This window comes from Panicum virgatum, chromosome 8K (assembly GCF_016808335.1).
Source record: "Panicum virgatum strain AP13 chromosome 8K, P.virgatum_v5, whole genome shotgun sequence".
Lineage (NCBI taxonomy): Eukaryota > Viridiplantae > Streptophyta > Magnoliopsida > Poales > Poaceae > Panicum > Panicum virgatum.
The window spans coordinates 17,643,891-17,669,319 of NC_053143.1; the positions used below are offsets into that span (position 1 = coordinate 17,643,891).

Consider the following 25,429-nt stretch of genomic DNA (forward strand, 5'->3'; position numbering starts at 1 on the left):
TTTGAGATTGGCCACCAGATTGTTGATCCTCATGCCGAAATCGTCGATTGTCTCCCCATCCTCGAAGCTGATGTTCTCGAACTCCTTGAGCAGCTTCTGGGCATTGGCATCCTTCACACGATCAGCACCGAGTCGCATCGTCTTGACCAACTCCCACGCCTCCTTCTCGGTCTTCTTGCTCCCCAATGTCGTCCACATCTCCTTTGGCACCGAACGCAGCAGCGCACCCATCGCCTGGCGATCTTGTGAGCGCTTCACGTTCGTGCCCGGCTCAATCACCTCCCGTATCTCCATGGCTTCGTAATTAACCTGCATCAACATCGCCCACTCGGAGTAGTTGGTGCGGGTTAGCATCGGCCACATGAGGGAACTCTCCCGGACACTGCCAGGGAGAGTGCTCGGTGACGGGCCGTCGCCCATCTTCGTCGCCTTGAACTTCTTCGACGCCGGAGATCGTGGTGGACTAATGGAGCCGCTGTAGAACACGCACCAGGCTCTGATGCCAGTTGTTGGCGCCGGCTGCCGGAATGAGCAGCTCGATGGCGATCGGCAACTTGCCGCACACTCACACACTCGACGTGAACACGATGGAACAGTGAATACGAGATGTGGTGCTGCCAAACGTTGCAGTCTTTTCGGTTTCTGTTTTGCTTCTTATTATCGAGTGGATACAGAGCACGCACGCCCGCGAGATCCCCGCCGGGACCCATTAACGCTGCGACGTGCCTGCCTAGCGCAGGAGCTTTTTGTGCGCGCCGTGGCGAGAGAACGACTCGGTCTCACCGTGAACGCAGCACGACTCAGACCGGATCACTCCTAACATGCAGCTAGCTAAATTCTGAATGTAAACGTGAACCTGACATGCATCTAAGTATTTACATCATGGTCAAAGTGTGCACGAGATTGAGTCAACACATTGTGGCGGCCAGCTGGCGTGCGAACGGGCGAGGGTCGCGGTAGAGGACAGCAGCCGGCGAGCATGCGGCGGAGGTGGGCAACCGGCGTGCGAGCGGCAGGTGATGGCCGTGACGCGCGGGGAGCAGGCGGGGAAGGCTAACGTAGGCATGGCGAAGGTGTGCCACCGCACATTTGTTTTTGTTTCCAGCAAAGCGTGAATGTTTAATTAAATGACCAGAGCGTGACTGTACAAATGATCTTGAAAATAGACCAGGCGATTCAAAGTTAAGACCATCTTCAACAAATTACTTATAGTGTATACTCCCTCCATTTCAAACTGTGGTTTGTTTTGACAAATCTAGATACATAATTTTTGCTATGTATCTAGATATAGTGTATATTTAGGTTCATAGCAAATTAAAATCTATCAATCTAGATTTGACAAAACGACCTACAATTTGAAACGGAGGGAGTACCAAAAACTCTCTTTATTACAAATAACTATTTTTATATTTTTAGCAATGATTACTGGAGCATACTAACAAAATCTAATTACCAAATGATAGAATATGGAGATTTTTTTTTGAAATGGATAGAATATGGAGATTGATCCTCTTCATTTAGGTGAGAGTTACGAGTAATCCGCTGGGATGCTCGAACCTAGAAGATTCCTTTAAGCTACGGTATCTCAGGATATAACCAAATTGATTGGAAAATAAATCCTTTCCTCCTAAATCATAGGTTTTGTCGATCATTTTTCATGAAGCTGAGTCTTGCAAAAGATAATATAGCTAAAAAGAATTCGAGACAATATAGCTAAAAAGAATTGGAGACAATATAGCTAAAAACATTGGCACGGAAGCAAAAAGTGTTGTCTTTTCTAGTAACAATAAAACTATGCAATAATTGCTTTTGCATTGTAATTTGGCTAAGTTTGTTTCGAGGATCGTAGAAACTACATTTGGCTTACAAGTTACGACCTCGTGGCTGTGTAAAAGAACATGTTTGCAGGAGGTAAATTCATAAAATCTAGCTGAGCGAAAATGCTCTGCAATTCGGTAAAAATTATGGGACACTGTTATTACAACATGAGGTAAATAGATGAATAAAATTGAAGTGGGATCCAGATCTAATAGTTAAAAAATAGTAGCAACCTGTTACGAAGAACCTAAAGGCTTCAATAATGCATTCATTTTGTTTGGTTACCTGTATAGCCCTTTAGTCAGGCGTAGCTAGTGCAAAAAAGACCCTCTAACCTGGCTCTGGCTGTACGCGAAAAAAACTCCCGTATTAGCTAAACCAGGTCTAGCCTGCTCAAGGGTCGGTCTCTATGATTTCGAGGGCCCTCCAGCGAACCCAAAATTATGGACCCTTTACACTAAATATTTGTTATTCATAACATGGCAAAAGAGATTGTAGTGCCAGTGCATATATTTAATTTTGGAGAAAAATATTGATAATACAAAAAAAAGAGCAGCAAAATAAAATTAGTTTAACGTTTAAAATTAAAGATCTAACATGCTAAATAAACAATTAATGAAATAACTTATTGAATTCAAGATGAAGGTGCTAGCGATACGGTGGGAATCTGCTCCAAGTACCGCAGGCAAATCAGGTTGAGCGTAAGGGCATTAGAGCAAGTATTATGAGGACTATTCACCGGCTGGAAGGAATCCATGTCAGCAGAAAAGTCCTCGCTGGCGGAGAGAGAAGAAAAAAGAAGACAGCCGGTGCTCCGTTCCCAGCCGGCTTCAAACCAGCGAAGAGAACTGTGTCGCGGTTGCTCTCTCTGCATGCAGACTGCTGCACCCACAGATAGTATTAATTGGTAACGGGTCCACTGCCACCGCTGCATGCCACCGCTGCCACCGATGCATGCCGTGGCCTGTTCCCAGCCCGGGGTTATAAGCCTTGCTCTTAGGGTACCTGGACGCACGCTGCATGCAACCTGCAATGTCCGGCGGCCGGTGACCTGTCTCTCTCTCTAATTTGCCAATTTAGTTTCAACCGTTCGTGTTCAATCGATGACGGCGCCTATAAATTTAGTGTGCCACGGTCTCCGAAGGGCATGACTATAGATCGCTTTCGGTGATGGTTGTGGGAACCATCGCTGACATCAGCCACGTACAAAGTAGTTTCAAATTAAAAAATTCATATATCTTAAAATATGTATTCAAATTAAATTCTGATTACACCATTAGCTTTGTTACAGTGAGATCTTCAAAATAAAACCACACTTGCATATATTTGCACGGTATTTAAAAAATATATTTTAAATATTTAATAATTAGTTTCAGCTACCAGGAACAAATATTTTAACAACACGAACAAATAATTATTTTTACGAAAAAAATTAACACATAATGAACAGATAATAAGGTAGAATGAACAAAACATTATAATGACGAACAATGAGTTAACATGGCAGAACAATTTAGGCCGTGTTTAGTTCCAAAAATCAAAATTCCAATTTTTTTTCCCGACACCTGCATGGAGACTTAAATCTTGACGAAATAAAAAACACATTGCACAGTTTGCCTGTAAATCGCGAGACGAATTTAATAAACCTAATTAGGCCGTAATTAGACGCTAAATTGCTACAATAATGCTACAGTAAACAATCTCTAATGACGGATTAATTAGGCTCATTAGATTCGTCTCGCGATTTACAGACGAGTTCTGTAATTTATTTTGTGATTAGTCTACGTTTAGTACTTCAAATGTAGAAAGATGCCATTTCAAAAACTTTACAGACGGCAACTAAACACGGCCTTAACCTACAGAGCGAACAAATAACATACACCTCGAACTTTTATATTACGACAGGAGTAATAGAAAAAATATCAAAAAATATAAGAAGGATATGTATATAAAAGAATAGGTAAAAAGAGTTGAACAAAAAAAGAAAGAAAATAGAGAATAGAATAAGAATAAATGAGAAGAAAAGGAAGAGAGATTAGCTGGCAGCTGCAAAAGAAAAAGGTAAAACAGTTTAAACAGATCACAAGAGGGGCCTCCTATCTATCTTGTGGAAGATAGATAAGTGAAGCGCCCCTCATAAGAGAAGATTTAAAAGTGATACAATATCAGTCCAGGAGGCTGATAACACTTTTATTACATCAGACGGTACATCACCGTACAACTCTACGCGGAAGTGTGCAGTGAAGCGCCACTATCGCGAGGATAACAACTAACACCCACATAACGATATTAATTATGAAGAGGGGGTCATCAGAGTCTTGCACCATACGGATCTTCCTGCGAGTGACCCTATCCACAGGCAAGGTGGGGTGCAGGACAGAACCTCTACTCGACGTCTTCGGGAACAAAGTCTGGGTCTTCCTCTGCAAAAATTAAGAATGGGGTGAGTACAAACGTACTCAGCAAGTCCAACCATACCCACGGAGGGGGTATAAACGGAATATAATGCACATGATAAATCAAGGATAAGGCTAGGGTTTAATTCGCGGAAAGCTGATTTTTATGCAAGGGTTTATTTGAAAGAAAGAATTTTCAAAGCAAGTTTTTCGAGTAATACAGGATCCAAGTTTTAAGTTGCTACCGGACTCCTCATCCACCGTAGCACACGGCACAACTGCCGGACACTTTTCCAAAACAACTCATGCCAACCCCTCTAATCCCAGAAGAAACACTAGTTATGTGACCACACCGTAACTCGCCCAGTATCGTGGGCACAGCTATTCGAATAGATTTTAACTCTGCAGAGGTGTGCAACTTGAACCACAAGCGGGGTACCGCAACTTGATCATTGTAGTCTCGGTGCAGATCCCAACAAAGCCATTACCCACCTTAGCTAGACCTGACTAGCCATCACGGGATCCACCAAGGGGTCATTGACCTATCACAGAGGCTTCAACCGGGGCATAAGTCACACAGAGCTAATCCCTTCTCCTTGATCACCCGTTGCTCTCAGCTCTCCTGATGGCTATCAGACTAACTAGTGGGATTTATGCTAAGCCGTTGCCCATACAACGGTCGAGTGGTTTGCACGATAGTGGAGTTAGGTGAGATGACACATCAACTCGGTCCTTAGTTGTGACAAGATGTATATCTCCCTTCCTTGCTCTGCCACAAAGGCATGAGCACACCATTCGGCAATTCACACAGAAGTGCCATCCATCTCGTCTATTCTCATCTTTCGAAATTCCACATTTTTCCCTTCCCACACACTCACACATTTTCCCTTTTTATAAAACAAGTTGTATTGTGTTTAAGGTCCTAAGCGTTCTAGCAGCGATTAACGTCCAAACAAATCACATTCAGACATTAATCTAGGTGGTGAAGGAATGGTTATAACAAATCAAGGGGTGGCTATCCAACCATATTTTCAGCAGGCAAAACATATGCACTTTTATAAAATATGCCATTAGGTTGTGTTTATAAAAACTAGGACAAAATATGCATCAAAGGGCGGGATTGAACTTACCGTCTTCAAAGCCTTCTGGGAAGTCCTGATCGAGGTACTGTCCTTCAGGTTCGGGTGAGGGGTCGCGGAACTGTTCCTCATTCGCTTGCTCGCAGTACTGCTCGTCGACGGGTTCTCCCTCGTTCACACCGTGATCTATGACGCATACAAACAAACACACAATCAAGAAAAAGAAATAAAAGTTTTATCGCTGAGCTTGATACGGAAACAATTAAGATATGGAGATAGAAGTAATATTTTTGGGCTGTTTCCTAATGGCATGGCCAAAACTATGTTAGTAATGGCGTGGTAAAGTTTCAGGTCGATCGGAGATTGTTTTGCGCATGAAATGATAAGTTAACGGGGTGTTTAGGGTCTAAACAAGGGTCCAGGGACTTGTTTGTAAATAGTGAAAGGACCTGATTAGAAATCTGGGGAATATTTGGGTTATTCTAGGAAAGGGTAGGGTTTTGTTTATAAATATGTTTATATGGTGGAGGGTTTATTTAGGAATATAATAAAAGGAAGGGCTTAATTTGCAAAAGGGCCAAAGGGTGGAAGGGTTCTTAAACAAATAAAAGAAAGGGGAGGGGGTTATGGGCAAATTGCCCTTTCTTCTTCTCTCTCTCCCCGCAGAATAGGGGAGGAGGCCGGCGCGCCGGCGACGGCCCTGGGCCGGCGACCTGGGGGCTCGTCGGTGCTCGGGGAGCGGGGGAAAAGGGAGAGGGCGGCATGGGGAGTTGATTCCTAGCCGCGGCTCAAGCGGAGGTGGCCCGTGGGAGCTTGGCCACGGCGGCGGGCGGCGGCGATGGTGGTGGCACCACTGGGGAGCTTAGCGGCGGCCCGGAGCTAGGGGAAAAGCACGAGGGAGTCCTGGGGACTAGATTCCCCCGCTCACCTTGGGCGATGGCGGCCCGTGGACGGCTCCCCAAGGCGGCGGGCGGAGTTCGGCGGTTATGGAGGTGGCGGTGGCGCTGGAGAGCTCTAGGAGGAGGCTATAGGTGGCTGTTGGCGTCGTGGTGGCGAGGAAGCGGCGTAGGGGCCTATTTATAGGCCACGAGAGGCGGTGAAGCGGTGGTGGCCGGTGGGGAGGCCGGCGAGCGGTGCGGGGTGGCTTTAATGGTGCTCGGCATCGCGGAGCGGAGCGGCGTGCGATTCGCGGCGGCGACGTGACGGCTCGGGTAGGGTTAACGCGCTAGGGAGCACGAGCACGTGGAGGGACCGGCTGCTCAGCTTGGCATCGCGTTGCGCGGCTCGAGCGGCGAGGCGGCGGCGCTGTGCGAGTAGTGCGCGCGTGTGCGTAGTCGGCGGCGAGGGCGAGCACAGGAAGGCGGTGATGGTGCTGACAGCGCGCGACGCGGTGGGCTTCGGTACCACGTGGAACGCGTGCAGCGCGTGGCAGGCGGCCGTGGCATGGCGCGGTGCGCCGCACGCGTGCGTGCGCCCGGCCCAGGGATGCTCGGCGGGGCGCGCGGGCGGGGGCAGGCGCGTGCCGCGCGTGGGGTGGCCGGGTGCACGCACGCGCGCGTTAAAGGGGGGGGTGCGGTGGCGGGGTGCACGGCCAGGGGGAGGCGCGCGCGCGGGCAGGCGGCGAGCCGAGCGGCGTTCAGGGGTGCGCGGCAAGGGAGAGGGAGGAAGAATAGAGAGGGAGATGGAAGGAAAAAGAAAAGAAAAAGGAAAGAGAAAAAGGGGTAGGGAAAAAGAAAGAGAGAGAGGGGGAGAGAGAAAAAGAGAGATCGACCGGCGGATCTCGTGGCGGCGACCGCGGCCGGACGCGCACGCGCGCCGGTCGGGCGTGATGCGGCGGTCGGTGGTACGCGATGCGCGGAATAAGAAAAAGAAAGAGACGAGACCGTGATTGATTCGGATGTTAGGGCAGAGATCTGATGGGACAGGTTTCGGGGAAAAAGGGCTCAGGGGTTTAGGAAGGTTTGAGCTCAACGATGAAAATTTTTGAAGATTATTTTCCACGCGTGATTTATTTGGTTGATTTTCGGGATGTTACAATAAGGCATATATTTTTAAAGCCCACTTTGGCCTAATTATTTAGGCCCAATATGTACAATATTTTAATAAGATTAACTCAATATTTTGTTAAATATATTCAACATTTGATTTTTAAAATATTGAAACTGTAAAAATAAAATATTGAAATTGAAAAGACAAAATATTGAAAATGCGTAATAAAAATGTTGAAGATTTCTTCTCCTACAAGTCGAATGTTTCTTCTCCCGCGGCGGCATGCGTGGGCACAGCACAGCAGCGGCTGCAGTGCCGCAGCAGCAGGGCTGGCAGCGGCAGCTGCGCAGCGCAGCAGCGCATGTAGCAGCACAGCAGCGCGGCAGCGCATGCAGCAGCGGGGGCAGCGGGGCAGCGCCTGCAGCAGCACAGCAAGGCGGCAGCGGCAGCAGCGCAGCAGCGTGGAGCCGTAGTGGCGTGTGGCGGGCAGGCATGTGGCGGCGGATGGGCAAGCGCGGCGGGCGGGGCGGCGGTGTATGGAAGAAGAAAGTTAGTATTAAGAAGATCTAATAGATAGGATGATTTGCATGAATCTTAAATATTGGAATGTTGGTAAGAAAAAATCTTTCGGAAGATATATAGGTTTTCCGGATCACAAGAGCCCGATTTGGAAATTTACAGAAATATACCCCGGCCCCCCACCTCTCATTTGCATCACTAAAATTCCAGAAACCAAGAAAAAAGAGGGAGGGAGGGAGAGAGGGGAAGCCCTACCGGATTTTCGAGCCGGCGACTGCAGGTAACCAAAATTCTTCTACGCTTTACAAATAGATTATATTGTAATTATTTTTGTTGAAACAGTAGATTAGCAATCAATTTAATTATTGTTAGGAGTGATTAGTGGTACATTTAGGTGCAGTTACTTGTAATGATTAGCGTTGATACAGTACATTTAGTGTTAGATTAAGTATTAGAAAGTACTAGAAAATTGTTAGAGAAGTATTAGAAAGTCTAAAAAATTGGAAAATAATATTAAATTTTTTTAGAAAATGTTAGAAAATTGTAGAAAGTATTTTGTTGAAACAGTAGTTTAGCAATCAGTTTAATTATTATTAGGAGTGATTAGTGGTACATTTAGGTGTAGTTACTGATAATGATTAGCGTTGATATAATATATTAGCAATCTGATTGCTCACTTGTGATTGCCAGGGCTCAACACCATGGCATCCTCAGGATCCACCTACATTCCATGGAGTAAGGCGACGGAAACAGTCCCCCAAGGAGGCCAGGTGCCTATGTGTTTTTGCGGATCCTTGTGCAAAATAAAGAAATCAAGGATTTTGGGGGACGACTTTGGCAAGAAGTTCTTCATGTGCGAGAATTACGAGTACGTCCCGCCCAAGCATTATGGCATGGACCGAGCAAAGGTACAACAAAACACTATCAGAGTTTGTCACTTTCAGATCTATTAATGACTTCTAACATGATTTGGGGAACGACTCCACCGCCTCTATGTGATTTCGTGGAGTGGTTAGACACCGAGCAATCTCAGCAGGATAAGGACCACGTGGAGCGTCAAGCAAGGTGGGCTGCACAAAAATGGCAACAAATGCTGCATGAAGAACAGATGGAGGAGAAGCGCAAGAAAAACCAGGAAGAGATTCAGAAGAGGATTGCAGAAGTGGAACGTCAGAAGGCAGAGGAACTTGAAGCTGATAGGGAGAGGAAGCGAGAGAGGGCCCGCCGTGCTAAGGAAGCTGGGTCTGAAGCTATTAGGAAGGGAAAATATCCCCGGTGCACTCAGTAAAGCACCACCATGTAATCCCGGCATTTTACATTTCCTAAGGCATGTTAGGTTTACTCACAACACGAGGTTATCGTGTTGCACATGCCATGCTTTTCATTGTTCAAGTACCTAGTAGTACGAATGCCTTAGGCCTCTGCTTTGTAATCGTAGCATTGTTTACAAAACTGTATTGCAAACCGAAAATTTATGATTCGTAACTACCCTTCTATTTTCAGTACATTACATTCAGTGAGCAATCTAATTGAACCAATCTACACATTTAGAACTGCAACCAAGAAATCTTACTACACAAATACCTTCGTAATATTACATGCTACAATCTGGTGCAAATACATATCCATACATAACGAAATGTAATTATCACATACAGGTCGGAATACATATCCATACATCTGGTTCAAATACATATGCACACATAACGAAATCTAGACGCGACGGGCTCCAAAATCCGGAGGCAATCCATCGGTGGGATTTCCAGAAGGGCCAACCTCAGCACCAGCATTATCTTCTTGCATTTTAGGGCACTTCTTATAAGTGTGACCATCTGCTCCACACAGGTTGCATTGTTTTTTCTTCTTTCCTGTCTCAGACTCATCCATTCCGTTGCGGATACGAAGTGTCTGCCGTCGACCTACCCCTCTCAAGCATTTGGATTGGGAATGTACATTGGAGAGATATTTGGTGTAGTGAATGATCCCAGACTGCCTATGCCATATATCTCATGGCCCCAAGTGTGCACAACAGTTTCTTTTCTGTAATATTGTGAAACAAAAACCCCAGGATCCAACCCGGATTCTGAACATGCCGCAATGACATGGGAGCATGGTAAATGAAGAAGATGTGGCTTCTTGCATCTGCAAAAAACATTGCCTTCCGGCGTTATCAAGCAATCCTGAAGGACCCTTTGTCTGCGGGCACCCTGCCCTGTCTTGTCCTTGCATGAAACCTCAAACCTTTGATCCTTTATGCTCATGGAGATCACTTTGTGATATTGAGCCTTTTCAGTCTTTTCTTTCATGTAGTTAGTGACCCTATTACAAAAAATCACTCCTGAATCATTAAGTAAGACAGCAGCTGTCTAGTACCGCTCTCTGAAGTACCTTGTGCATCCGTACATGATGAACTCAACTATGCCAACAAGAGGAAATCCATGAACATGACGCATTACCATATTGTAACACTCTGTGTGGTTGATTGTCTCGATCCCATATCGACGACCACTAGTGTCGTATAGAATGGACCACTTCTCCTTAGGTACAACCTTAATCCACTGTGTGAAAGATCCGCCGCCGGAACGTTTCTGGCTGGAGGTTGAGGCCTGTTCCTTTAGCAGCTCGGCGCACATGTTAGCTAGCACCTGCCACAATGCATCAAACATCCGCTGCTGATTCTGAGTGCACAATCTCTTGAACAAATTCATAAGTTCCTTATTCTTGAAGCGCTCATAAAAAATTGCACCCATATGCCTTATGCACCACCTACTCACAACATCTGGCCATAGAGGAGGTTGTCCTCGACTTCCTTCATGTAGTTGCCTTATTGCTGCTAGAAGACCTGCTTGTCTGTCACTGATGAGGCAAACATCAGGCCTTCCAGCAACAACGTGAATCTTCACATGTTCAAGGAACCAGTACCAGCTCTCTGTATTCTCATTCTCAACAAAAGCAAAGGCGATGGGAACCACCTGCTTGTTGCAATCAACTCCAATCGCTGTCAGTATTGTCCTCTTATATCTTCCTGTCAAGAATGTGCCGTCAATACATAGAACAGAAATACAATACATAAATGCCATCACACATGCACCAAGGCAGAAGAAAGCACGAAGCAGAAACCCAGGTCCCCCATCTAAACTCGGTACAATGTAGGTATCAGCCGCGCTTCCAGAATTTCTCTGCACAATTGCTAACAGCATGTGAGCCAGGTTATCATATGATGCATCATATGTGCCAATCTCATCTCAAACACCTTTTGTTTTGCCCGCCAAGTCTTTGCATAACTGATTTTGTATTGAAAACGGTCGTCGATGTCCTTAATTATCAATTTTGGCTCATAATCAATTTTGTCCAGAATCACCCCATATATCTTCTTGGCCACGAAAGTGGATGTGATATTACGGTGAGTTTGCGCAACAACAGTTAATCTACATGTATGTGGTGTAACAATTGAACACTCCCGGTGTGTCTTGTGCTTGCCCTTGTAGGCATGTACTCGCCATGTACAATCGCCATTGACACACTTCACCTCATATTCTTTGCTGCTAGACTTCACAACTCTAAATTCCTTCCTCAACGATATAGCCCAAAGCTTCACAGCATCTTTCACAGCTTCAATGCTAGGATACTTTGCCCCCTGCACAACCTCATTCTCTCTGTATTCGTACTCATTACTCCTAATATCCTGTATCACTGGATTTCCAAAACCCTTGTCTCGCCATTCACCTAGCAACGAGTAGTCCCCACATTCTTCCATCATTCGAGTCTCTTGGTCTTCCTTTTGTACAGCTTCCACTATTCCAGGTATCCGCTCCCCCTCATCAGCTAAACCTTGCGGCTCAGGTTGAATGACATGCACGTTCTGATCTTTTTTTCTCCTAGCTGATCAGCTATACCTTGCGGCTCTAGTTCTGTGACATGCATGTTCTGATCTTCATTTTCTTGTTCCACTGCTTGGTTCATATGAGATGATGTACTTGTTGACCCTTCACCGAAATGGGCTGCCTTCTGGAATTTTAGTGATACAAATGAGGGGTGGGGGACCAGCCAACCCTTATATAAGGGTGGGAGAGCCGGTCGCCCTGCAGCCGGGCGGCCTGGGGGGCCGGCCGTCCCGCTGCCGGGCGACCGGCACCCAAGGACCTGCGCGTAATTTTCTCCGTGAAATTTTTTTCAAAAATGCCCCTGCCGCTCCGCTGCCGGGCGACCGGCCCCAAGGACCTGCGCGGTATATTCCTGTAAATTTCCAAATCAAAAATATATTTTTGTAAAAAACGAAAATAAAAAATATAAAAATAAAAAAACCGCACAAGACAGCAGCAGGGCGCTCCATGTGAGCTGTGCTCCGTCCAAGTGTTATTGGGCCGAATCCAGCCCAAAAAGCAGCATGCGGAAGTTTCAGGCGATGGATTCCCGATCCGCAACCCGCGATGTCCGAAGGCAGAAGACGTGTTGCCTCTATTTTTCTGATGCCCAGCTGGCTCTGAAAGATAAAGATGCTACGATTAGCATTTTGGGAGGCATGTTTCATATATGGGCTGCTGGGCCCCTTGTTCATTGGGTCTCCGGCTGTTGCGCTCTGCTGCATGGGCCTAAAGTAAGTGTAAATTGATGGTTGCATCAGTTTTGGGATGGTTTGTGCTCACCGTTCCTACAGTGAGATGCCGTTGCACTGTAGTACAACGAGTCAAGATCGAGGCAATCTAGCGCACACTACCGCTGTGCCCGTCGAACGGTCGAGATGGAAGATGTGAGCCACCTGCGTTGTCCCCCATGATGCTTGTGATGGCAACAACGAGGCTTCCCGCAGCTCGCGACGCCCCGGCGGCAGAAGTACAACGGACGCAAATACGCGAATGTGGTCATGTGGAGCAGTGATTGCAAATTAGAATAAAAGGAAGAAAATTAAGAAACTATGCATCGTAAGTGGTGCGCTGCTGTGTTAGCCTTAGGCCTTCGGCTGAAGATTGAAAAAGAAAATAAACATACATATATGTACACAGGGGCACGGTATGGGCCTCTACTGGGCTGGGCTCTAGGCCGTCGCCCTTTTCGGCCTAGCCCAGAGCCAGCGTTGGCGGGGGTCTGATCCTCGGCGGTGGGGCTGTGGGGGCAGCTATGGAGATGATATGGAGGGAGATAACGAGATTTGTGATGACTGTAATCATAAAGAAAAATACCAAAATACTCGTAGCATTATTTTTATGAGTGGTTTTTAGTCCACAAAATAATAGGTGGTTCAAGCCTGTCGCCACTAGTACTGATTCATATTTAGTTGCATAAATAAGTGAAGCCTCGTTTCATTTTGCTGTGTGTTTGGTTTGCTTGTATTACAATGACCCCATCTATGCAAGCGCGGTGAGCCTTCCGTCTTCTCACCTCCTCTCTTCTCTGTACCAGCTTCAGCTCCTCTCGTCACCACATCCGCGTGCAGGACTCAGCTGCAGCTCCGCCGCCGCGTGTCTGGGCTCCGAGCGGGCGGGATGCAGGAGCTCCACTGGCGGCGCGGGCGAGCGAGCTCCGGGCAGCGCATGTCGCCGGCCGCGCGTGCACGGTACCGCCACCGCCGCATGTGTGAGAACCGCCCAATTTGCACTCGGTTTAGGTGAAATTATTGGTAAATTTTTAACATGAGAGCTAGCACGTGTCCGTCTCTCGACACACCACGTGCTAATGCACATCTTAGAGGCACTTAACCAACACAATGCACCTAGAACGAGAGCAAATCCGGTAGTCCCGGTACGTGTTTGTCACATGCTTAGGATTAAGCACACGTACCGTTATACAAACACGTACATTGCCGATGATTCACAAAGAGCAATTTTACACACTTAATATTACAAGTTTCATATAGACGGGTTCAAACTAACTTCCATTACAAACTTTGGGCTCACGAAAGATATATTAAACAGAAACTTAGAGTTTATTGAATTTACATACTCTCATGAAGTTCGATTACGATAAAAACATACTAAGATAATGATGTCTTGCTCAAGGACACGATCCCAGCCTCAACGACCTACTCCTTCCCCGCATTTGAATCAGCGGGGTAGAAGTGGCTGAACACCACTTCCGACTCACCTACAACTAGGTTTAGAAGCAACCTGAGTACAAAAGGTACTCGCAAGACTTACGCGATTAAATAAACAAGGATAATGCAATGGCTCAAACAAAAGCTTTAAGGTTAAGTAATTATTGCAAAAGCATAAACTTTCTAAACTATCACCTAGCAAAATTAATTAATCTTGCCCAACCCCAAATAATTTTAGTTGATTAAGAGGGTAATATAATATATAATTGATCATAGCTGTGACATGAACCATTTCCATCCTAACCAAAATTCTACGAAGAGTTCATGGGATAATGAGCTTGCTCATAACCGAGAGCGCGGCAATTCGAATTGATTTAAACCTTACAAGTGTGTACTACTTTACCCACACGATGAAAGGACCATGCGGCTCACCCAACTAGCCAAAGTTGGATAAGGGGGTACTCGCGTCAACCGTTCCCAACGAGTCTTAACCGTTGAGGGTACGCCCAGCTTGCGCGGGGAGTAATCTAGGTCCACCGCCCTACATAGCCCCTTAGCCATGCATCTGGGACCGGGTCTTAATGATCAAGTCAAAGAAGGTAATTGGATCATCCGTACCATTATTTGGATATGTGGTAGCACGGAAAGTTGCTCAAAACCGACGTCATCCACGGACGGTCCTTAAACGATCCAAGCAGACTATGCCCATGTGACTTCATTCTCTAGCCCTACTATTCCGCTCGAATCTCGATACTATCACTCCAACATTACCCCAGCCAAACTAGTGCGAATAAGGATAACCAGGTGAAAGTGATACTCCAAACCATTCCTTCCTAGCAAGTAATATAAGTACTCTAAGCAGGACTAAGCATCTAGTCAAGTTGAATTATTAATTAACTAATAAGTGGCAATGACATGGATAATAATTCAAGGAAGGGTAATGCAAAAAAGTAGGTACCAAAATGCAATACATATGTATTATATATATAGCCCAACAATACCCAAGTGAGATAACTAAACTAAATCAGATTAAATAGGTGCAAGGAATAATGCTTAGCTGCTTGCCTTGGTCAACTTCGGGCTCGACCACGAACTGGACTCTGGGTTCAGGCTCGACGGACTCGGCTGGCTCAACAGGCTCGTTCTCCGACGGTTCAGACACTATAATGCATGAAGTGATGCGTATGCATTGGTATGATGCGGTAACATGAAAATAACATGCTAAGAATGAAACATGGATGAAACACTATGCAAAGACACAAGAACGTAATATATGCGATTATAACAAACAACACTAATGCATAACGATCCCAAAGTCAAAATAAGAATTGAGAAACATGGCTTATAAAGAAAGCATAAATCATGGAAGAATTTGAGCATGTAGAGGACATTACAAAGAGATCATGAAACTTGAATTTGCATCAAAAGCATTTTCCTAGAATTAACCATAAATATATCAATTTTTAGCTACTCTAAACAAGTAAATTCGGAAAAGGCATCCAAACTTGATTGAACAAATCTAAGAAAATTACCACAGATACTAGGCATGAATATAAAGCTAATAAATCTAGTTTCACTATTTTATCACTTTCCAGCAAAAAGTTTTACATTAAACTATTTTCATACAGAGGACTAAAACCATGACAAACATTAGATGAACATTAAAACAAGTTATACTACTGGAAAGAGCATTTCACAAGGAACCTAACAATTTTTTGTTTGAAGTTTTTTGATTTTTCTATGATTTACTATGAATTTTAGAAGATAACAGCTAATTTATGAATAAAAGAAAAAGATACTTTACACCAAAGCCTCTGGACTTTTCTAGAACTGCACAGCACTATTCAGAACTATTCATATGAGTCACAGTCTTTGCAACAAGGCTCCTGCACTTGTTTCTATTGTTGCGTGAGGTCCCCAGTAGCGCAGCAGCGCCAGAAGCAGCCCTGCAGCAGCGGTAGCTGCGCAGTAGCGCATGCAACAGTGCGGCAGCGCATGCAGCAGCGGGGGCAGCGGGGCAGCGCCTGCAGTAGCACAGCAGGGTAGCAGCGGCAGCAGCGCAGCAGCGTGGAGCCGCAGCGGCGTGCGGCGGGCAGGCACGCGGCGGCGGATGGGCGAGCGCGGCGCTCGCGACCGGCGGGCGGGGCGGCGGTGTATGGAAGAAGAAAGTTAGGATTAAGAAGATCTAATAGATAGGATGATTTGCATGAATTTCAGATATTGGAAGGTTGTGAAGAAAAAATCTTCCGAAAGATATATAGGTTTTCCGGATCACAAGAGCACAGCAGCAGGGCGGCCCATGTGAGCTGTGCTCCGTCCAAGTGTTATTGGGCCGAATCCAGCCCAAAAGCAGCATGCGGAAGCTTCAGGCGATGGATTCCCGATCTGCAACGCGCGCGATGTCCGAAGGCAGAAGTCGTGTTGCCTCTATTTTTCTGATGGGCAAAAGTCTATTTTACCTCCTCCAACTATCACCAAAGTTTGGTTTTCCTTCTACAACTATAAAACCGGGTATTTCACCTCCCTCAACTTTTCAAACCGTCCATTTTACCTCCCTCGAGCAGTTTTGAAGACTGTTTGCTACAGTAACCGTAGTTTTGTCTTTTTCTTTTTTAAAAAAATTTCAGTTGAATCTTTGAAAAATCATAGTAAATCACACAAAAAACATAAAATAGAAAATTCAATTTTGTTGGACTCCGCATGAGTAGATATACGCAGTGAATATATTATATGGTATACTTTAGTACAATTTTTTTACTGTAACTTTAGATATATACTTTTCTGTAATTAATTTATAGCTACAGTTTTCTTCGTCCCATTATGGTGAAATTTTTATGGTGGGCTAATCATTATATGATTGAGCTATAGTAAAATTTTTATGATTATTAGATCATGTATGACTGAGTTATAGATTTATCTATAGATTCGTCTAGATTTTTCTATAGATTTATCTAGTTTATATAGATAAATCTATAGATCAGTCAAACATGATCTAATAATCATAAAATTTTTACTACAGCTCAATCATATAATGATTAGCTCACCATAAAAATTTCACCATAATGGGACGACGAAAACTATAGCTATAAATTAATTACAGAAAAGTATATATCTAAAGTTACAGTAAAAAATTTCACCATAATGGGACGACGAAAACTATAGCCATAATATTTTTTATTTTATGATTTTTTTGATTTACTATGATTTTTCAAAGATTCAACTGAAATTTTTTTAAAAAAGAAAAAGACAAAACTATGGTTACTGTAGCAAACCGTCTTCAAAACCGCTCGAGGGAGGTAAAATGGACGGTTTGAAAAGTTGAGGGAGGTGAAATACCCGGTTTTATAGTTGTAGGAGGAAAACCAAACTTTGGTGATAGTTGGAGGAGGTAAAATAGACTTTTGCCTTTCTGATGCTCAGCTGGCTCTGAAAGATAAAGATGCTACGATTAGCGTTTTGGGAGGCATGTTTCATATATGGGCTGCTGGGCCCCTTGTTCATTGGGTCTCCGGCTGTCGCGCTCTGCTGCATGGGCCTAAAGTAAGTGTAAATTGATGGTTGCATCAGTTTTGGGATGGTTTGTGCTCACCGTTCCTACAGTGAGATGCCGTTGCACTGTAGTACAACGAGTCAAGATCGAGGCAATCTAGCGCACACTACCGCTGTGCCCGTCGAACGGTCGAGATGGAAGATGTGAGCCGCCTGTGTTGTCCCCCATGATGCTTGTGATGGCAACAACGAGGCTTCCCGCAGCTCGCGACGCCGCGGCGGCAGAAGTACAACGGACGCAAATACGCGAATGTGGTCATGTGGAGCAGTGATTGCAAATTAGAATAAAAGGAAGAAAATTAAGAAACTATGCATCGTAAGTGGTGCGCTGCTGTGTTAGCCTTAGGCCTTCGGCTGAAGATTGAAAAAGAAAATAAACATACATATATGTACACAGGGGCACGGTATGGGCCTCTACTAGGCTGGGCTCTAGGCCGTCGCCCTTTTCGGCCTAGCCCAGAGCGGGGGTCTGATCCTCGGCGGTGGGGGCCGCTATGGAGATGATATGGAGGGAGGTAACGAGATTTGTGATGGCTTCAATCGATCGTGTTATCGAATGTAATCATAAAGAAAGGAGCCTTTTACAATGGTTGGAGGTGCCTCTTGGTGCCTCCCAAAATAATTAATTTAATTAATTTGAGGTGTGGAAGGATACTGTGGCAATTCACAACCCCAAACCACTCCTCGCACCCTGCCCCCGCCCCCCGCACCAAATCCACGCCCCGCAACTGTCTTGCCTCACCCTTGTCGGATCGCCGCCGCCTCGCCGCCGCCGCACCCTACATGCCTCACCCCTGCCGGATCACTGCCGCCCTGCTCTATCGGCGCTGCCGTCGCCAACGCCGCACCCTACACTCGGCCCCACCCTCGCTCTTTCCGGTGACCGCCCTCCCCTCGCCCCGCCGCTAAAGGTCGTCGCCGTACTCCGCGCGGGTAGGGTTTGAACGCCGCCGGTTGTGTTCCCTACTGCATTGCCGCCTGCGCCTGCTTTGTCAACCGCCAGCTGCCCCATGTTAGATCATTTAGCCAAAGGTACTTGGACGCCGTCTCCTCTTGTTATGTGCCTTGTTTCATGATCAGATGATATCTTGCTCAAGATAGTATTCGATGTTTGGGGCGAAATATTTTGTTTGTAGTCTGCATTCTCATGTGACTGTAATTATACCTCCTGCATGTGTAACAAAGCATTTATTCCTTCATCTGTTTGTTCCATTGTTGTTAATCTGATTGCCTTCTTGATTACAATTGAAACCCTTCTTCAGATTAGTGTCCTACATATTTGTGCATCACAACAAAAAACTATGTCATTAGCATATTTTTATACAGTCATCTGCAATATAGTCATAGCATATTTAATCTGTCATCATCCTCTCTGCAGTCTAACTTGTATAACTTCACAGTGCTAACATGGCTGTAATAATTGTGTTCACTTCATGTAATTGGTCTATATTGTAAATATTGTTCTATTATGCATTGTACATACATCTCAAAGTTTACTGGTTTTAGTTTTTACTAGTTCTGGTTGAGATTACAGTTCAAACAAGTGGCTATTGCTATGTTGCCTTTGGCTCTGCTGCATCTAGTTCCCTTGGCTCTGCTGCATCCAGTTGCTTATGCCTTTTTTGAGTTTTCCCTATTTCCCTTCATCTAAATCACCCTGAAATTTGTATTAGACTAATTATGTACATCTCATTGATCTTTGGGTTTTATACTACAATCTTAGATTTCAATTTTTCTGCAGCATAACTTGAATTAATCAGCATACTACAATCATTAATTTGTTTAATGTTGTTGATGGATGCAGGAGCAAATGGCAGATCTTGAGTCTTTGCTGGAGTACAATGAAATTGTTAGGAAGATGTTCGCTAACGAATATGAAGGATTTCAGTTTTATAACGCATACGCTCTTGGTAAAGGATTTACTGTGAGGAAAAGCTATGTTGAGTGGAACAGTGACCGCACTGAGCTGACCCTTCGGAGGTATATTTGCAGTCGTCATGGTTGCCGTGAAGAGAAGTACGTGAAGAAGGAGATTAAGCAGAGGAGGCCACGGGATATAACTCGTGTTGGATGCCCTGCAAAATTGGTGATAGCAGTTGATAGGAACACCGGGCAGTGGTATGTGAAGGATTTCATCGATCAACATAACCACCCGCTGGCGCCAACTGACCTTGGTTGTCTGCTACGTTCACATCGAACGATCAGCGATGAGCAGAAAGCTGAAATTGTCGAGTTGGGGGTTGCTAGGATCCGCAAACACCAAATTTTTGAAATTATGGAAATGCAGTACGGTGGGTATGACAAGGTTGGCTATACATCAAGGGACTTGTATAATTTCTGCCATCTCTATAAGCAGGAGATAATTGCTGGTGGTGATGCTCAAACAGTCATCAGTCACCTGACGGAACGTAAAAACAGAGATTTTGATTTCTTTTTCAAGTACATGACTGATGGGAAAGGACACCTACAGGGATTATTCTGGTGTGATACTCAATGTCTGCTTGATTATGCAGCATTTGGTGACGTGGTTGTATTTGATAGCACCTACAAAACAAATCGGTACAACCTGCCTCTTGTGCCTTTTGTTGGGGCGAATCACCATTACCGCACAATTCTTTTCGGATGTGGAATTATTTCTCATGAGAATATTGAGTCATATGTGTGGCTGCTGATAACATTTACTGAAGCTAATGTTCAAAAGCATCATGTTTCCGTGATCACTGATGGAGACCTTGCTATGCAGAGTGCAATTAGTGTGGTGTGGCCGAATTCACCGCATAGGCTTTGCGGATGACATATTGAGCGGAACCTTGTGCGCAATATTCACGATGATATAGTGAAGGAAGAGTTCAGGATTTTTATGTATGACCTTTGCTCCATAGAAGAGATTGAGAGGAAATGGCAGGCATTCCTGTCTAAGCATGAGGTCACAGAGGACTCTTGGCTTTATCAGATGTATGAGGTGAGGGAAACCTGGTGTGCTGCGTATCATGTTGGTAATCGCTATTTAGGACTGAGGAGCAACTAACAGAGTGAGAGCATGAACTCTAGGCTTCAGATGAAACTGGAAGGTAAAATGACCCTGTTAGAAATGGTACAGCACTATGAGAGCTGTCTTACAAAGGTGCGTAGAAATGAGGCGGACGACGATGCTAATGCACTGCAATCCGAGCCATTCACAGAACCAGATGCTTCAATTCTTGAGATAAACGCGAAGAAAAGGTTAATGCCAAACGTTTTTAAGGCGAAGGTCCAATTCAGCGTACAAGCAGCCAAGAAGTGTTCTCTAATTGAGATTCTAGATGGCGATGATACAACTGAGTATATTGTTGGAAGGATCGATAGAGACATCATGAACTATGTGAAATGTGAATTAAGTGTAGAGGCCAATCTGAAGGGAATTTCTTGTTCTTGTCATAAGTTGCAATCCCTTGGCACCCCATGCTCACACATCTTCTTTGGATTAGGCTTTCGGGATGAGAGCATGCTTCCAGACTGCTGTGTTTTGGAAAGGTAGACAATGGGGGGCGAAGTGTGCATTTCCGCCGATAAGGAAGAGCACCATGTATGACTATTCCCCTACACTACTGAGGTTCCGTGAGCTTTGCAATCTCAGTCTCACTGCAGCCTTCATAGCATCACGTTCAACTGAAGGATATGAGCGGATCAAACGTGTCCTTGAACAAGAAGCTGCTGTGATCATGCCAAATGCAGGAGCGAACGAAGGCAAAATGTATGGACCGGTGCTGCCACAAGCGCCGGAGGTTGATTGTGAAGAGTTCAGAGATGTGCTGGATCCCATGCACGTGCCTGGCATAGGGCCCCGAAGAAAAAGTTGAAGTCAAGTTCAGATAAGACTATATCTACCGAGAAATCTACCACGAAATGTAGCCTGTGTAAGGACCTGGGACACAATCGGCGAACATGCCACTTGAGTGCAGAGGTAGTTTTCAGTAATGTTCATCAAAGCTGACAACTAGCCATGTGTGAGGCATGTGTAATTATGACTAATGTTCATCTTCATTTGTAGGAAACAAAGCTCCCTGAAGATGTGCTAGATTTTTTATTTTCCAAGGATCTGATTGCAGCTACAGAATGTTTATAGGTACGGTGGCAATTTTTCATCTTCCTTCGCTGGCAAAGTCCTCATTACAATAACTAAATTATTCTATCTTTTCCTTCTTGCACATAACTTGGTCTATTTGCAGGATCCATCTTCTTCGTGCGGGACCTCGTTGTCTAATCAAGAGTGAAAGCAATGGAGATCAGTGGAGCTATGTTTCATTGTTCTTATCACTGTTTGTTAGCACAGTACTTAGACCTAGTTTAGTCATGGGTGTATCTGGAGGCACCTTCCTTGGTAGAATTGTAACCGAAGTATATTACCCTTTGCGTTTGTGAATTCTTTGTGTGTTGCAGTGAAATGTGCGGCAACAATATGTCTTACTGCACTCAAAGGTCCGACCGGTGGGGGCACCGTACAACATCACTGTAGCATTTTCCTCTGTTGGAACTGTGGTTCTCACGCACTGGTTAGTGTTTCAAGATCTTGATAGGGACCGGACGAACTTTTATGGTCACCGGACAAAATTTATCGGACTTGACAGTCACCGGACAATTGTTGTGAAGGAATTTGAGTACGAACTACAATTTTAACGAGTTGCTTTTTTGCTGTGCTTACCATTCAGATGTTTATTATGGACCTGGCACATATCCTGATGGAACTGTTCTTTCCATGCACCATTTGGACCGGTGCTCACAGTCCTTGATCACCGGTCCATGTACCATTTGGACCGGTACTTCTTGTTTTGGTTGTACAGCACAATGACCCTTTCGGCTGTGAACTGGTAGACATATCCTGATGGAACTGTTCTTTCCATGCACCATATGGACCGGTGCTCATAGTTCTTGATCACCGGTCCATGCACAATTTGGACCGGTGCTTCTTGTTTTGGTTGTACAGCACAATGACCCTTTCAGCTGTGAACTAGTACACTAGTTTAGTGGTGATGTGCTGTAAATTTGGACCTGTGGTTCAGTACATTGTCAGCAAGATGAATGGTTGTGGTTACATTTGTTTGACTAGATCCTTTTTTCGTATCATGACACATTCGCTGAAGAAACCACGATCATTTATAGCATGAAAATAAGAATGACTGCATTTCAGCAACCTCTCTTCCTCTTTCCATGTGCTCCTTTCTCTCCAGGGTGCCTACTGCAGTCTCTGGGGGCATGTGCATCCAATGGACACAAACAACATTACAATGACCCAATCCCAACAAATAAGTCATGGTACATAAAATGGACTCCAACAGATTGATCAAGCAATTGGGACACATGAAAAAAATAGAAAGACTGGTGATATTTCCATTCAGTCATGACAACTGACTTACATCTGATTCATGCCACATCATTGCATCTAACATCCCAAACACAACTCCTACAGTTACATCAACTAATACTGGAGATCTGGACAATCCAAACACAACACCTACAGTTACAACAACTAACACTGATCTGGTCTATCCATTCACCGGACGCCGATATCCATTCGGTGTTTTATTTTGGTGTCAACGGTCTCTCTGTCGATGCCGGTCATAACTACTTAAGTAAGTCTATAGCCATCACTGATCTCCAGTTGGTTCGCAACCTCGTAGGATAGGTATGCGTCTATGGCGGTGTATTGCACCTGGAGGGTGTCCAAATACATCTGGTCCCAGCGATCATGGTCGACGTTCTGCTTGCGGAGACGAGGTAGGAACAGTACCTCTGATGCGATCTTTTGGAGCGACGAATGCTTTACTCCGTGGTCCGCCAAGGTGTTTGTATCTTCTAGCGGCTTTGGGCACTACTAGTTGGAGGTAAGTCGGATTGGTTATTGTGATCCCGAAATCATCCCGTAGCCACATCACATCATTCTCGATGTGTGCATCGGTGAAGATGTGGTCCTCCTCTGTCAAAAACTTCTTCAAGACTTCAGGGAGGTCGCCGCCGGCGGTGTAGAGCACCTGGAACACAAGGACACGAGTTTCGACGCACAACTGCAAGAGGGCCGTCGTGTAGGCGTCGCCATTGAGCTTTTTCGACTCGGTGTCCAATCCAACGATCATGCGGCGTTTAGGTGGGGTACCTTGGATTTGTTCGAGAAAGCTCGCCGCCTCCGCCGTGTCACATGTAACCGTTGTCAACAGGAACTTCCTCTCAAATGTAACCCATTGATGCCTCGTTGCCGGGGACCAGTCGGCATGGCGCGCAAGCGCTTCTTCTCTGGGGATGAATATTGCGGCGTGATCGTGGGTCAATCATCCCACGATGTGGAAGCTTGCACCGGCGTCCAACTATTGTCGCCGCAACCTTGAGGGGTCCAACCCGGAGGCGTCGGCGACTGGGCAGCCCTGGAGGTTGACGGAGGCGTCGACGAGCGGGCAGCCTTGGAGGTTGATGGAGGCGTTGGCGAGTGGGAGCGGGAGCGCGGGCCAACCATCGGGTCACACTACGGCTTTGCCTGGGAGAGAGGCTTTCGTGCGTGAGGGATGCAGTAGTTGTATTCGATGGGTGGAGGAGAGCCTTATAAATGGTGAGCGAAACGGCCATCGGGAATCCCAAAGGACGCGTCGGGAACCGAACCGGCACCGCGCATGCTCCCTCCCCTCCGGGCCTCGGGAATCCCAACCGACGCATCAGGAAACAAACCGCGTGTTTTCCGCGGCCACCCCCGGGCCTTTGGAATCCCAACGGTCGCTGCAGGACTTAAAGCGATTTCCTTCCATTTCTACATTTTCTTCACTGGACGTGTCATCTAGCTTCAGAACTATCAGTCATGCGATCAGCCTATTCTACGTGTCATGTTTGTGTTTGCTTATCTCAATTCGATACTGCTGCTCCTGCTGCAAGCTTAATATCCCCAAGACTTGAATTTTGACTAGTTCCCTTCCTCTTTTACTGCACTCACCATTCATACCGGTGCATTCACCGGACGTTTCTGTTCTCTCTCGGCAGATTTCGTGATGGAACTGTTCTTTCCGCGCACAATTTAGTCCGGTGACTATGGTGTTTAGCAATGCTATCCTGCGTTGGCTGTACTAAAGTCCGGTGACCATCCGTGACTTGATCCCTATGTTGTCACCGGTCACTCTTGTGAGACCGGACTTCAAGACCCTCCTCTCACCACCTCTCCAATAGAAATTGTGGGCAACGTGTCTAGATCTATTAGCATCACAGCATGACACCATCAATTCTCACAAAGTTATTTCCTTCTCTTTCCCCTGTACCATTTCAAGATCAAAGTAATTGCATAACAAATGACCAAATTTGGAACGAAAACAATTGCCTCTGCTACTAATCTGATGGTACCCTATTCAGCAGACAGATATCAGAAATCAAGAAGCAACAAAAACATGAAGCATTAACATACTAAAAGTAGACATACTTCAACAAAATCTAACCACAAATTGTTCAACATGACTAGAACATGGAAATTAAAAACTTGAGGTAAACAGATTTCCAGCAGCTTTTCATGAGGTAACTAAAGAGAATAAAGTTTCATACAAGTATTACAGAACGTGCACCTCAACAAAGGGTGGTGAATTAGGCTCTATCTAAGTTTTCAGTTGGAAATTAAATCCTACACACGAGCCTAAAGACTGACTAACTCAGCACACTCAGGTCTTCACTTCTTGCTAGCAACACACTCAGGTCTTTACTTCTTGCTAGCAACATACTCAGGTCTTCACTTGTTCCTGCCAAATATAACACCAAATAGCAAAGCCAGCATCAGACCAATCATGGAACTGTGTCTACAAAAAAACCATGCATATAGCTGATATATATATAGTCATGTCATCAACTCTGATAGGCGAATGGTACTCAACTCTGATGGATGCGATATCGGAGTCGGTATCTGCGCTGCTGCCTGTCTGAGCAGTGACCTAGCCTGCCAGCTCTAAGGCCTGCCACTCGGCTGTCGCCTCTGATGGGATCTCATTGACCGGCCTCCTGGTCTCCTCTGAGCTACTGCCTATCTGAGCAGTGGCCTGGCCTGCCATCTC

General features: G+C 45.4%; 1 protein-coding gene across 1 annotated transcript; it reads left to right on the forward strand.

Annotated features, from left to right (window-relative positions):
* The first annotated feature begins 1,019 nt into the window (after nucleotides 1-1,019).
* On the forward strand, nucleotides 1,020-21,220 carry LOC120645519 (protein FAR1-RELATED SEQUENCE 5-like). The gene is made up of 6 exons (XM_039922301.1): nucleotides 1,020-1,073; nucleotides 19,186-19,789; nucleotides 19,895-20,125; nucleotides 20,219-20,343; nucleotides 20,482-20,894; nucleotides 20,998-21,220. The coding sequence occupies exons 1-6, from the start codon at nucleotides 1,020-1,022 to the stop codon at nucleotides 21,218-21,220; spliced, it is 1,650 nt and encodes a 549-aa protein (XP_039778235.1).
* Nucleotides 21,221-25,429: the final 4,209 nt, after the last annotated feature.

Coding starts and splice junctions, on each gene's coding strand:
- LOC120645519 (XM_039922301.1), top strand. CDS start 1,020: ATGGCCGTGACGCGCGGGGAGCAGGCGGGGAAGGCTAACGTAGGCATG. Junction 20,344..20,481: donor GGCTTTATCAGATGTATGAG/GTGAGGGAAACC, acceptor GAAATGGTACAG/CACTATGAGAGCTGTCTTAC. Junction 20,895..20,997: donor GACTGCTGTGTTTTGGAAAG/GTAGACAATGGG, acceptor TTGCAATCTCAG/TCTCACTGCAGCCTTCATAG.